This window comes from Spermophilus citellus (assembly GCF_964194105.1).
Source record: "Spermophilus citellus genome assembly, chromosome: 14".
Taxonomy (NCBI): Eukaryota; Metazoa; Chordata; class Mammalia; order Rodentia; family Sciuridae; genus Spermophilus; species Spermophilus citellus.
This window is the reverse complement of record NC_138194.1, coordinates 105,790,308-105,804,964: the sequence shown is the minus strand read 5'-3', so window position 1 is coordinate 105,804,964 and position 14,657 is coordinate 105,790,308. Positions and strand designations below refer to the sequence as shown.

Here is a 14,657-nt window from a genome sequence, read left to right as displayed (position 1 = left end):
CCTGCCCACAACTGCTGAGAGCCAGAGCCAGAGCCAGAGCCAGTCGGAATGGCCCCCGGCATTTTGCCATAAGTAATGGTTGAGAGGCGAGCCATTAAGATGATGATATTAAGTTAAGCTATCTATAATTACTGTGACTGAATGATGCTGGATTGAAACAGGCTGTGTATTCAATTGTATATTAGACCTTTACTGTCCACCTCGGGCACCCACTACTTTGGAGTTCCCGTTGAATTCTCGAGGGGTTCGGAGAGTGAGTGCACCACAGCCCGGTGGTGTTCCGGGAGAGTGCTCGGTGGGAGTTCCAGTTGGTGTGTGGCGTGTTCCTGGAGGAGCTGCGTGGGTGGCGTTTGGGAGAGTTCCCCGGGAGTGTGCTGGTGGAGTTCAGAAGTAAAGTTTGTTCCTGCTTGAGTGGCTCGTGATTTGTGCCCAGCCAGACTGCGGCACACAACCAATCCCCTGACAGCAGATTCAGCTGACAAATCTGAGCTCCATGCCTCATTCACCTTGAACCACTGCTGCAGCTGCATACCTTTCAGTCTTTCTTTGGATCTTAAAATGTGATTTCATGGGGCTGGGGATGTGGCTCAAGCAGTAGCGCGCTCGCCTGGCATGCGTGCGGCCCGGGTTCAATCCTCAGCACCACATACAAGTGAAGATGTTGTGTCTGCTGAAAACTAAAATGTAAATAAAATATTTTAAAAAAATGTGATTTCATGTGCTGGAGAACAGAGAGTGGGGGATAGAAAGCATTCAGGATTTACATGCATGCATGTAAAAGCATTCAGGATTTATAGGCTTCTGGGAGACAGCAAGACCAGAAATAATGGCCAAAAGCAACTGGCTTGAAGACTCCAGGAGCTGGGCCCCACCCAGGCCAGACAGCGGGATATGTGGAAGAACAAGGCCTCATCTCCCTCAGCACCCACCCACTGTTGAGCCTCAGAATAGTCAAAGGAAAGAGAGATCCAGCATCCCCATCTCTCCCTTCCTGCCCTAAGGGCTGAGCCCTACTTAGGAGATATCCTCAGATATGCCTTCTTTCCTGAGCCCAGGAGAGCATGTGTCATGGAGAGAACAAATACATCAGGTCACTCATAATCATGATCTGCCTGTCCCTTTCAAAGTTCCCAACCCTCCTCTGCCTTTCTCACTCATCTCCTGCACCTTCTGGAGAGGGTCTGCCATGTGCCTGTTCTGCATGGACACCTCTTCCATCTCCCAATCCAGAGCTCTTCCAAGAATTGTTCCCCTGTTCTCAAGTCTGCTCCTCTCGGTACAAGTATAGGTGCAGGAGAGGCTAGTCCCTGACCACAAGCAGGTGCTGCCAGCCACACCCATACTGAGGACCTGGGCTGGTTTTACACATATAAATAGTAGTTTGCATAAAATCCATTCCAAATTTGCCAGGAATACACAAACCTGGAGGTTGCAGTTTGTTCAGGTCTCCACCAGGGCCATTCTCCATCCAGGAACCCCTGCTACTGCCAGCATCTGAGGAACAATGACAACTGCCCACTGGCCACACTGGCACTTAAGCTTGTGGGACATAAGGCTGCAGGGTCCAGGCTGTCAGGTGTCAGCACCTGGTTGACCTGCACCTCCTTCTGCCACAGCAATGTCTTCCCACACCAGCCATCCTGTGGCCCCAGAGCAATTCCTTCAGCTCTGTCTGTGTGTTTGCCTGTCAGAGTACCCTTTTTGTCATCACCCTTCCCACTCCACAGTTAGGGAAATACCCTATTTTCAATTACAGGATAGACAAGTTACTTCATTTATGGATTTCAACAGAGGGTGGCAGAGGGGCACTGCTCAGTTTTCACAGAAAGGCACGCTGGGAGCTGAGTCTGCAGCCCCACACTTTAGGACAGGGAGAGTATCTCCCAGCCCATCCTATGTCGGCACCTTAAGGGAGCTGGTGAGGCACAGGCTGTTAAGCACAATGTCATAGCAGTTCTCAATTCAGTGATGGCCTCCTCGTGACTTTTCCCTTAGTGTGTTGATCTGCCCGGGCCCTCCTCCACTTAAGTTTATTTCAGTCCTTCCTAGAACACACAAGGTTCTGGGTTCCATCCCCAGAACCACACCACACCACACACACACACACACACAGGAACCTGTAAAACAGGGCCCAAGAGCACCCATCATAGTCAGCACAAATAAGCTCTACCAAAAAACAAACAGCAAGTCAAGCTCAGTGGAGTGTTTCTAGCTGACGCTCATGGTGACACTCAGCACATGGGCCAGGCAGCCATTGATGGCCATGACAGGCACAACACATCAACCCTTGCACTGGTGTTGTCCCTGTGAGCACTGACCACACAGATTTCTCAAATCTGAGCCTGCTCAAGCCAGAAGCTGTGGAGAAGACTGTTCTAGAAATGCCACCCCGATACTGAGTAACTGCTGCCTGCTCTTAGCCACTGATTTTATGTACTATTGATTTTTTTCTGATGGTGCTAACAATTGAGCCCAGGGTCTTGCACATATAGGGAGGTGCTCTACCACTGAGCTACGTCTCTAGCCTGATTTTTTTTTTTTTTTTTTGATACTGGGGATTTAACCAAGGGTGCTCTACTTTTGAGCTACACTCCAAGCACCTTTTCTATTTTTATCTTGAGACAGGGTCAGCATTTCCCAGGTTAGCCTCAAACTTGCAGTCCTCCTGCCTCAGCCTCCCAAGCAGCTGGGACCACAGGTATGTGCCATGGTTGCTGGGACTACAGGCATGTACTACGGCACCCAGCTCACCACTGATTTTAGACAAGAGTGCAGAGTGTATGATAATCATGGTCCCCCAGACTAGCATAAGAAGTTGCTCTGGGATTCTGAGTGAGTCCATTGGTCTTAGAAACCCCATGTTTTCTCCCTGGCATGATGGACTGTTTTAATCTGCATTATGTGCTGAGTCAAGAAACACTAGAGGCAGATTACTTTCTGGCGGAGGGGCTCTAACACCTCCTTACACAATGTGCTTGTAAGAAACTGACCTCCAACAAGCCTCTTTTTTTTTGGGGGGGGGGTTACCAGGGATTGAACTCAGGGGCACTAGGTCATCAAGCCACATCCCAGCCCCATTTTGTATTTTATTTAGAGACAGGGTCTCACTGAATTGCTTAGTGCCTCGCTTTTTTTGCTGAGGCTGGCTTTGAGCTCACAATCCTCCTGCCTTAGCCTCTGAGCCTCTGGGATCAGGAGTGTGCCACCACACCCAGCTCCAATGAGCCTCTTAAAGTCACTCCTTATCCTGGAGATCTTGGTGTGTCTTTGCACAGGTGAGAGTGGGATGTCACTTGACAGCCAGAGGAAGGTCCACTTCCTTTAGGCCAACCCTTTTCCTCTCCCCTGCAAAAGTCCACCAATAAACCCCATGCTGCTGCTGCTGCTTGTTGTGTTCCTCTCACCTCTAAGTTCAAAAAGCATACCCAGAATAACAGGGTTCTGTGAACCTCCACATTTTCTAGGTCACTCCTTTAGTGAGGTCATCTGAGTCTGAGATAATGGACATGAGTAGTAAACACCAGTTTCCTCAGTGTCAGCTTTCAGTTGCTATGACAAAATACCTGAAGTAAATATACTTAAATGAGGATATGGAGATTTTATATATATGTGTGTGTGTGTGTGTGTGTGTGTGTGTGTGTGTGTATAAAAACAGCACACAGGTTCTTATCACTGTATGACTCTGACACTATCATTCTGTGCTTCTCAGGAAAGACCAGATGTTCTGGAAGCCCAAGAGCTCAGCACCCTCATGGTTGGCTGCAACCTGCTATGGCAGTTTTGTCCAATATATTAATGCTAAACCACATCCAGGAATGAGGCAAATGTGTTGGAAAGTCTTCTCAACCCAGCATCCAGAAGAACCTACAAAAACTGAAGTCAGACACATCCTTCCTCAGAGGCTCCTGAATGACACCAGGTCAAAGCCCCTAGCCTCTTCATGGATTTCCAGGCAAACAAGCTCTGACACATCCCTCCAAACTCCTAGCTCTTCCCTAAACCTAACCCTAACTTATACCTCAGAATCATTACCCAAACCCTAACCCCCAATTCAAAACCTAACCCTTAACCCGAATCTTAACCACAAAGATAGCACAAAGGAAAAAAAGGAAAGATATGCCCTGGTACCTTCTTTCCCTACGCTCTCCAAGCTCCTAAAATTGGAGCTGAAGGTCAGGGTCAAACAGACTGTGAGGAACAGGTAAGAGAGTTAGCAAGTAATAATATGACCCAAAACTCAGGGCTATCCTGGTCCCTCATCCAAAGCCCACAAGGTCAGTTTATTGCCTTATTATAAGGGAAGCCTGCACAGGAGACCCATGGACATTTTACTCCACTACAGTGGGCATTATAGGGTTTGGTGGAAGGGTGGTAAAGTGAAAGCAACAAGAGGCATCTGGATGAACACAAAGCAAGACAGGGCTGTGTGGCAGGCCCACATCAGGTCTGAACTGCTAGGTGGATCAGGCTCCTACTTCCTGGAAACCATAGTTAGGACAGAGTGCTAAAAGCTCTGCATCAGATAAATTGAGGCATCTTATTGATATCTCAAATAAAAGAGTCATTAGGATGTTTTGTATCTGCATGGTGGGTGTGGGGTCCCCCCCCCCCACAACATTCTGGCTTTATCTGGATCTATCATTTTGGCCTGAGGTGTGACAGGTTGAATAGTGACTTTCCCATACAAATCTGATGTTTGCTTTCACAGAAGCCAATCATGCTAAGATCTATGGAAAAAAAAAAAAAAAAAACAGGCAAAAGGAACAGCAACTGAGTCTGATTACTTTAGGAGCAGACAGGAAGTAATCAAGGCTAGAACAGCAGGAGAAAGACATCAGAGGCCATCTAAAGCAGGCTTGTGTAATCCCTACTTGGAACCTGTATTACAGATACAATGAAGTAACTGACTAGAAGTATGAGCTGGAATATATGAACTGTCACTCCAGGGAAGGCAATGTGATGAGACGGGGGTAAGGGGGACTTACATCAGGAGTTTAACACAGCAGTCAAGGTCAGAACTACAGTGATAAAATGCAGATTTGAAAAGACAGAAATGACATAAAACACGAAAGCACTGAACATATGGTGTTGGCCAAGAGAACAATCAAGAATGACACAGGTTTTGTGACCTAATCAATTAGACAAGGTATTTATACCACTGAAAAGCAGAAGACAGGGTAGGTAACGTGGTGTTTCAAACTTACGGAGTTTGAATTGCCCATGGAACACCCATGCAGAGACTGAGTAGACAGCTGGGTTTCAGACGCTATCTAGTCTGGGATGCAAGTTCAGAAATATAAGCAAAGATCAAGCTCAGGTCTCCTAGGTCATCCAGAGATCCCAATTCAATAGTGCAGAGGAACTGAGGCTGATGCCTGGAATAGCCAACATTTAGACAGGTATTCTGCTAAGACTCAAATAAGGTATCTATCTGGGTCTATTTGGGGCAAGAAGCTCCTTGGTTCCTAAGAAAATGCACAGGTGGTTCTCTCCTCAGAAATGAAGCAACATGGACAAAGGACCATGCCCGGGGGTGAAAACCTGGATCCAGCAGTGTCAGGCCCTATCTCATCCATACCTCTTCTAATACACAGCACACTTTCACTCATTGTCCAATTTTATCAAAAAAGGAGATTTATTAGGGTGATGTGACATAATACATAAAGCACAGGTCTGTGGCACAAACTAGATGAGGCCACTGGTAGGACATTTTTTCAAAAATGAGCCAAATGTACAATTACATAGCTTCCCCACAAATCCTTATCACCAATGGCTACGGAATCAAATCAACTCAATATTCTTTTTTCTTTTTGGGTACTGGGGATTAAATCGGGGGCAGTCTTCCACTGAGCTATACCCCAGCCCTGACTCCTTTTCTTTTCTTTTTTTTTTTTTTTGAGGTAGAATCTTTTTTTTTTCTTTAGTATTTATTTTTTAGGTGTAGATGGGCACAACACAATGCCTTTATTTTTATGTGGTGCTGAGGATCGAACCCAGGTGGGCGAGGGCTCTACCGCTGAGCCACAATCCCAGCCCCGAGGCAGGATATTTTTAAGTTGCAGAAGCTGGCCTATTGCCTCAGCCTCCCAAGTAGCTGGGATTACAGGCATACGCCACCACACCCAGCAAGTTCAATAATAATACATTGAACACTCACTTCAGCTTATCATAGAAGATCTCCTAAATGCAACTCTCTCTCTTCTGGCAGAAGAGATATTTCATTTAGAAAATCTACAAATGGAGTCTTATGCTCATCTGACAGTCCCACACCTGCCCAACAAACTCAAATGCATGGACCAGGCAAGAACTAACCAATCCCATACTTGCTGACAGAAAATTCCTAGAAAGGCTCTACAGTCACGACAAACCTTGACAGCACCATGAGGAAGAGAGGACTGTGCCAAGATAGGGGAGAAGCTAAAAGAAATTGAACCTAAACTCTTCATCAGGAGTGTCCAGAGTGGCCTTGGTTCTCCCTGCTGGACGAGGTCTGCAAAACCTTTGGCTCTTCTTTCTGAAGGCCTCACCTACAGGCTGCACTTGGGCTGAACGGGCAGCTGTCAATGAAAGGGGAAGCAAAGGGTCAGAACTGAGTAACAGCTCACATTATCTATGCAGTTATGAATCCCACACAATTCCAACTGTTATTAAAATTTACTAATCAGTTTCTCAAAATTATTATATTATCATCACCCCATGTTTAGAATCAGATTCAGTAATCTGACAAATATGTCAAGATCAAGTTGTAGAAACAGGGTTTGAACCAAGGTTACTCAGCCCTAGGAATCATACTCACAATGCTATGGGATCTGGCTTCATGGCCGATAGAGAAAGTCAAAGCAAAGGCAGGTGGGGACACCTTTCCCCACCAAAGGAACAGAACCAGGAGAAGCCAGCCACTTCACCTCCCCCCAACCCCCACAAGATGTACAGACTCCCTGCTCAGGCTTTCCTGAGCCCGTCTCCATCCAGGACCAGCCTTTCTGTTCTAGACTTTTTTTTTTTTTTTTAAGTACTGGGGATTAAATCCAGAGGCTCTCAACTACTAAGCCATATCCCAATCATTTTTTTAAATATATATATTTTTTATTTTGAAACAGGGTGTCACCAAGTTGAAATCCTCCTGCCTCAGCCTCCCAGGCAGCTGAGATTATATGCTTGTACCACTGCACCCAGCATGTTCTGGGGTTCTCCTTTCCACTCCCTAGATAGTTACTCCCTACCCCCTTGAACTAAGTATACTGAACTAACCACTTCCCAGATACTCACCAGCCCTGAGAGCCCGCAAGGACTCTTGCCACTCGGCCTCCATCTGGGCCCTGTAGTCCCCAAACAAGGAGTGCATCAGCTGCCTCTTGCGAGGCAGGGGAGTTCTTTGACTCCGTAGAGTTCGGATTGCACCAATGGCCTGCTCTTCTGCAGATAAAAACAAAGGACAAGGGAGTGGGGTTGTGGCTCAGTGATAGAGAGCTTGCCTTGCACATTTGAGGCACCGAGTTCTATCCCCAGCACCACATAAAAATAAAGGTATTGTGCCCATCTACAACTAAAAAAAATATTAAAAACACACAAACGACTAGTAACTATGTATGCTCAACTCCTAGTGTCCTATCGCAAAAACAATTACATCCCCTTGCAGAACCACTGTCACTATCACATCCCCCCAACTATATGTGAAGGACCCTCACTCTGTTTTGGGGTAGGTCTCTGCATCTTGAGGCCCAGCTCCAGCTGCTCCACACACCAGGCCAGTTCCCGGGCCAGCTGCTCCGCCTGTGATGAATTGTTACAAAAGGCACTGGGACACCCCCCACCAAGCCACACCCCATTTCCCGCCAGGCCTTAACCACCCTCGCCCCCAGATCTTCGACCACACCACTCGCAGACTCGCTCCCAGATTCACCGGAGAACCCATCCTTGCCTGGGCCTCGGAGCTTAGGGGAGACTCCTCTGCGGCAGGCTTCTCGGAGGTCTTCTCGCCTCCATTCGCCACAGAGACCCTGTTCTGGGTTTTCTTCTTCTTTTGCTTCTTGGAGACAGTCACACCTTCATCGCGGACGGGGTGCGCTCCGGAGGCGGCGTCAACGCACGTGGGTTGTGCCCAGTGGAGACAGACGGCGGGAGGACCCGGGGCATCGGGGCCCCGGCCCGGGAGCTGGGGTTTGCGGGACGCGCGAGCGGTACCAGGTTCCAGGGCTGCTGGCACCCTCCGAGCAGGACGTCCTAGAGCCTGGAGAAAGGGAGGCAGCAGGAGAGTCACGGGGCGCCGCCGACCGCCCCGAGCCCCGCCACCCAGGCGTCCCTTCCGCGCCGCTCACCGCCATACGCAGAAAGGCCGCCGAAATTTACATAGGGCCGAGTCCAACGTCGAACTCCGTCCCGGAACCACGCTTGGGACGCAGAGTTCCGTGGCGCGCTCGGAGGTGGGGCGGAGAACTGGGGAAGGGCGGGGCGAGGCGGACTCCCGGGCAGGGGAGGGGTTCCCGGGAGAGGCGGGGAGGCGCAGCCCCAGGGGCTCCGGGAAGGAACCGGAGCCTCCTGCACCAGTGTTGGCGGGTCTTGTCCCAGGCACGGTTCTAGAGGGCAGCATAAACTAAAGAGGGACCGGGGCTGGGGCTCAGTGGCAGAGCTCTTGCCTGGCATGTGTGAGGCACTGGGTTCGATTCTCAGCACTACATATAAATAAATAAAATAAAGGGCCGTCAACAAGTAAAATAATAATAATAACTACAGGGAATGTCCTCTCAAAGCACACCTCTCAGTGGTGAGGAAAAAAAAGTAGGCAAACAAAGTTGGCACAGAGCTACCTACCTCGTGGGTAGCTTCAGAGGGTCAATAGACCTTTGGTGGAGAAAAGCGCAGTACAGGACAAAGGCGTAGGCGCGTTGGTGTTGCAGGTGGCATAGTCAGCTCAGGGGAGAGGGAGGGAAGGTCCAGCTCTGGTGGGGCCCTGTACACTTGTCAGGAGTTTGCTTTCATTCTAAGAATGGGACAGTCATTGTGAATCATGGGTGATGTGACCTTACTCAGGTGTGTGCCTGGGAGATGAAAGGGCCAGAGGAGGTGGAGAAACACCGAGCAGCCTCAGGACAGAGGAAAGAGCCCAGAGCACTTGCTGGTGGGCTTGGTGTGGCCCTAAGGGAGGCTGGGGAGTAAGTGGAGGAGGCTAGCCCTATCCCACAACCTAACACTGGGCCACCATCTCCGTGGGGCCTCACAATGGAGAGCAAATACCTAAGGGCTTTGGTGAGTTTATTCCAATTCTTTGCCATTATTAGCAATGTTCTTGTGTGTCTCCTATGTGAAAGAATTTTTTCTAAAATTTTTGTTAGAATTGTATTAGTTCTGTAGAGCATTCTGTGGAAAATTAAATGTCCTTAATTGTTGAGACCCATAGTTTAGTCGGAATGACGCCTGGCATTTTGCTAGAGGGAATGGTGGAAAGGTGACCCTGCTCTGGGATTAGGGTGGCTCTGGGATTAGGGAGGATCCTCCAGGAATAGGGCGGTTCCCGGATTAGGGCGGATCCTGTTGCCTCGGTGCCCGCTACTTTGGAGTTCCCAGTTGAGTCTCACCCAGTTCTGAGAGAATTGGCGCTGGAGCCCGGTGGAGCCAGTGTATTCCTGGGAAGTGTGTGTAGAGTGGCGGTGAGAGTTCGGGAATAAAGGTTGCTGTTTGAACCTACAAGGGTGTGTGGTGGCTCGGTTATTTTGTGTCCTGCCAGACTGCGGCACTTAATTAGCTAATTAATTAAATGTCCTTTAATAAATAGTGATGATAACTTTATAAAGGTCTTTCACACATTTGGGGGGGGGTGCTGGGGCTCGAACCCAGGGCCTTGTGCATGTAAGGCAAACACTCTACTAACTGAGCTATATCCCCAGCCCCCTCACACATTTTTTTGTTAATGATTCCTGAATTTGGTTGTTGTTATTGTTTTGGAGGGGATACCAGGTATTGTACTCAGGGGCACTCAACCACTAAGCCACATCCCCAGCCCAATCTTTGTTTTTTGTTAGAGACAGGGTGCCACTGAGTTACTTAGTGCCTCACCTTTGCTGAGGCTGGCTTTGAACTCATGATCCTCCTGCCTCAGCCTTCTGAGCTGCTCGGATTACAGGCTTGCGCCAAGGAGCCCAGCCTGGATTTATTTTTCATTGTTATCAGTATTCAAATGTGGACACACATATCTGTATTACTGTGGTATAACAAGAAAAGAATCTGGTCTTTGTCCTGGGTTACTGGCCCACGTTTCCTCCCCAGCCTTCTGTGGTACCTGTCTGAGATTCCGTCTCAGAGGAGGCTGGGCTCAGGCTCCCTTACCTCTGGGACTTGAGCTCTGGAGAGCCCATGCTGGGCACCCACCCCACCACTCCTGGACACAGGAGAGCAGGTGGCCTCCCAGATCTGCTCCCAGATTGGAGGCTGAGGCAGTTTGAGGCCAGTCTGGGCAACTCAGGGAGACCCTGTCTCTAAATTAAAACGGCTGGGGATGGAGCTGAGTAGTAGAGTGCTCCTGCGTTCAATCCCTAAGACTGTGGGGAAAAAAGAAATGAGGATTTCATATAGTTTGCATATAATTTAGACACAACCTCCTTTGATAATAATCTCTAGATTACTTAAAATACCTAATACAATGTAAATGCTACCTAAATAGTTATTATACTGTATTATTTAGGGAAGAACAACAACAAAAGGCACATGTTCAATAGGAGGCAATTCTGAAAAAGTTTCAATCAATTTGAATTCACTGTGCAACCTACAGACATGGAAAGCCAATTCATTCCAATACATGTGCATTTTTAAGCATTTTATACCTTTTGTTTTTATTATGGAGGATATTTCAGTTTTTAATTACATTATCTGGTTGATTATTGCTGGTGGAAAAAATAATATTGATCATTTTTAACTTCTGAAGATAAATGACTTTGTCTTTAATAATAATAAAATAAGGCTTTTAAACACACACACACACACACACACACACACACACACACTTTATTCTGGCGCCCAGAGATTTAAGAATGAAGTGTTTACTTTTCATTGCTTATACCCTGTAATCTTCGAGTTGATGTCTTTTTTATATTTAAAAAGTCAGAGTAAACTTCACAGCTCTTTTTTTTTTTTTTTTTTTTTTTTTTTTTTTGGTGAGACTTTGTATTATTCACTCCCAATTTTGGTAGTTTAATATTCTGGAAAATGAATATGCTAAAATATTAATATTCTTTATGTGAATAATATGAATTCAACAGTATATAATTAATCTTCGTAAATGTTCACAAAAATGCTCATGAAAATACATTATCTAACCTGGCTTGGTGGCTCACACGTGTAATCCCAGCGACTGGGGAAAGAAGATGGCAAGTACAAGGTCAGCCTCAGCAATTTAGGGAAACCCTCAATTTGGCGAGACTCTGTGGGAGGAAGAGAAGAGTATATATTATCTACTGAACGAATTTGAGTCTCTCCGTTTATTTATATATTTCTTCCAGTTGACGGTTTTGCTTGCGTGCTTTTTGTGTGTCGCCCCCGTACTGGGGATTGAACCCGGGCCGTCGCGCATGCCCTCTTTACCTTATGACACAGTCGGATCCAACTCTGGGGGCGTGTGTGCTAGTTCTCTCTGCATTTCGAATAGCCACCTGGCTCGGCCCCCTCGAACCGCCGAGACCTGTAGCGGCTCCGGGTTCACCCCGCAGAGTTCCGGTCCAGCGCGGTGTCACCGAGTCTCCTCCACCTCCCGCGGTCCAGAGCGGCTACGCCATCGGGGCGGGGCTTCCAAGGGAAGTTGAGGGCGGGACTTTCAGTCCTCCGAGCCCGGGCTCAGGCGCTGGGTGCCGCACGATGCGACCCAGCTGGTCGCGAACCCCGAGGGAGGTGAGTTCGCTGGGCGGAGCCTTTGCTTCGGTGTCCCTGGAGTCAAGTGATGGGCGTGGGCGTGGGGGGATCTAGCGCGGCGCTGGCAGAGGGGCCCCGACCTCTGGAGGTGCGCGGCCGCGCGGGGGACTGTGGGAGTGCGGGCGCGGGGAAGGGTCGGCTCGGCCTAGCCTAGGGTCCTGGCCTCGGCGCGATCTGAGGGGCATCTTCAGGTGGGGTGTGCCGCGTCAGGCCCAGCGGAGACTTTGCCCGGGAGCCGAGGCGTTTTCGAGTGGCCAGGCGCGCGCGAGTGGGGCGGAGCGAGAGAAGGTGCGAGGCTGAACGGTGCCCGGGACTCCCGGGTCTGCCAGGGGCGGGGGGGTTGGGGGGACTCTCGGTGACGTCAGAGGTGCGCAGGACCCGGGCGGGGCGGGATGCGCTCCTCTCCCGGCGGTCTTCCCAGGCGGCCCCTCGGTAATGGGCGTCCTCTCCAGGTGGAGAGACCTCTGGGGAGGGAGGAGAATTTGGAACTGTTATTGTGGGAGAAGGAACTGGGGAATCGGCCAGGTCCCATCCTGCGGTTCCTGCTGCCAGAGCGTCTCTGCTGTGTCTTCAAGTGTCAGATTCAGCCTTTAGCCAGGAGAACCCGCTGCCAAGCTCATTCGGGTAGTTGGCAGAATCCGTTGCTTTGTGATGGTCATATACAGGTTCGTCGTTTCTGTGCTGCCTGACAGGCAGAGCAGCCCATGGCTCCTGGAACGAGCCCGTGTACATCTGGCAGCTAGCTTTGGCTGTGGTTAGATTGGGTCCACCCTGGTAATCCATGCCGTAACCTTAGTTCTTTATGCAAAGTCCCTTGTGCTATTTAGTGCAGGATATCTACAGGGTCTTGGAAGAGTGTTCTGCCTAACACAGATTAAGCACATGTCTAGGGAACATCCCACTGAGAATAAACAGAGAAAAGCAATGTGTAAAATTAGTGCCAGACTAGTTTGGTAGCGTTTATAATTTTTTTAAAACAGGAAAAAAAAGTGCATACGTGTATTTGCTTGTGTAAGCCTAGAGTAATCTGGAAGGACATTTCAAAGTGGAAAGGAGAACCAAGTGACTGGGACATTTTTAACTTTTTTTTTAAACCTTTTAAATTTTGAGCTATGTGACTCAAAACTCCTACTCGGAACAATGATGAGAATTCAAAGTAATTTAAAATAAAATGTACTGAATAAATGTTGGAGATGATTTAAATTCCCCCAGGCAGACACACCATCACTGACAGTCTTATAACTCCCTCTCAAGTTTCCTGCTGTGCATCTACTGCTGAATGGATGGGAACCTTACTGTATTCCCTGCTCTGAGTCTCATCTTATACCATCCTTCTGCACACACTTCCAAGTTAATCTTTTGAGACATTTTGTTTTTTGTCTCCTGATTTAGAAATGCAGCCAAGGCCTTACTGCATCAGCCAACCAGTGCCTCCTAACAGTCTGTCCCCAGTGACATCCCTCTGAGCTCTGTCCTTACCTCCTTGTCTTCTCTCATAAGCTTTGTCTCTAAACTTGCTCTCTGGCCTCCTCACTCAGTTGCGCGTTCCTCTGTGATCTCAACCCAGCAGCCCTGGGTGATGTCTGCTGTCATCCCTACTCCTTGCACCTTTCTCCTGCCACCCTTCTTCAGAGAAGCCCCCTCTCAGATCCTCTCCAGGTCCCCTTGACTGCACCTCACCAATATCCCCTTGACTCTATCTAAATCCAATGTGGAACAGAATATCCCTTCTCCCAGGAAAGGCAGAAAAGAATACCATTGTCAAGGACAGAGTTTATGCTTTTTCACAGAATAGTGAGAGGCTGCTCCCCTGTTATCCTCTAAACACCTGCAGCCTTCAAAGCCTGTATGCTGCATAGCCTCACTGAGTGCAGGCAGCACCCCAACTGCAAGGCCCATGGGACCCATTACAGTGCCTTTTCCCGGCTCCCTCATTTTTCTGTCTATACACTAGCTGCCCCACTGTTCCTCTGACCTGACATGCATGCCCCTGCCCTCTTCAGTCTTTGCATTCACATTGCCTCTGCCTGGGACTTCTCTTCCCCAGTGTCACAATACTCCATCTCTCACCTTTAGGTCACTTTCTTGGTGAGGATTTCCTGACAACCCTGGTTAAAATGTCCCTGTCTTCCCTGTTACCGCTAACCAGAGCAGTTGTTTTATTTCACTGATGCATTTGCTGTGATGATACCTTAGTGAGTTTTATGAGGGCATTGTCTGCTGTTGTGTCCCACATAAAACCCCAGAACAGATTCTAGCATATAGTGATGTTCAGAAATCCTGAAAAAGAGTATCCTAGAGGAGAAATCGAGGTCATATGTTGACATTTTCCAATATGAGTTTCTACCAACTTTTTCTGTCTGCCTTCTCTACTTCTGAGGGGCAGGGAATCAGCAGTATCTATTGGGAGTGCAGTGTCAGCAAGGAGATAAAGTTTGTCAAGCCCCACATCCTGGTGGGCCTCTAGGCCTGTTGGGGGCAGTGGGTGTGGTAATTTAGTAATTCAGTAATTTAGTCCATGTGAGAAGCCTGTGTGTCTCCAGGTGGGAGTGTCCCATCTCCTGCCCAGAGAGAGTGATTAGGACTGAAAATGAGCCCAAGTTTGAATATCTTCACAGAATAGGGGGTGTTACTGCCTCCTAACAGACTTGCTCAGGAGGTGAAGTGAACCTTGGAATGCCAACAGGGAAAGGGAACTGAGAGAATTGAGCAAGATCAGTGAGTGAAGTGGGAGGACATCCCAGGTAGATGGAGATGGG

The 14,657-nt window shown here is 48.5% G+C and overlaps 1 protein-coding gene and 1 long non-coding RNA gene across 2 annotated transcripts; both read right to left on the bottom strand.

The window, feature by feature from the left end:
* Positions 1-5,872: 5,872 nt before the first annotated feature.
* On the bottom strand, positions 5,873-8,467 carry LOC308633161 (UPF0488 protein C8orf33). Its single transcript, XM_081265720.1, has 5 exons — positions 8,319-8,467; positions 7,922-8,230; positions 7,689-7,773; positions 7,270-7,416; positions 5,873-6,557 (listed from the first exon to the last, which is right to left on the bottom strand). The coding sequence occupies exons 1-5, from the start codon at positions 8,322-8,324 to the stop codon at positions 6,418-6,420; spliced, it is 687 nt and encodes a 228-aa protein (XP_081121846.1). The 5' UTR covers positions 8,325-8,467; the 3' UTR covers positions 5,873-6,417.
* Positions 8,468-10,984: 2,517 nt separating this feature from the next.
* Positions 10,985-11,752, bottom strand: LOC308633437. The gene is made up of 2 exons (XR_014018783.1): positions 11,575-11,752; positions 10,985-11,414 (listed from the first exon to the last, which is right to left on the bottom strand). It is a non-coding gene; the product is annotated as an uncharacterized lncRNA (long non-coding RNA).
* Between the last annotated feature and the right edge of the window lie 2,905 nt (positions 11,753-14,657).

Bases quoted from the DNA above. Each gene is read 5' to 3' on its own strand.
- LOC308633161 (XM_081265720.1), bottom strand. The intron at 7,417-7,688 runs GTGAGGGTCCTT...TTTTATCTGCAG, and splicing joins GAGACCTACCCCAAAACAGA to AAGAGCAGGCCATTGGTGCA. The intron at 6,558-7,269 runs GTGAGTATCTGG...TTTCATTGACAG, and splicing joins CTTGCGGGCTCTCAGGGCTG to CTGCCCGTTCAGCCCAAGTG.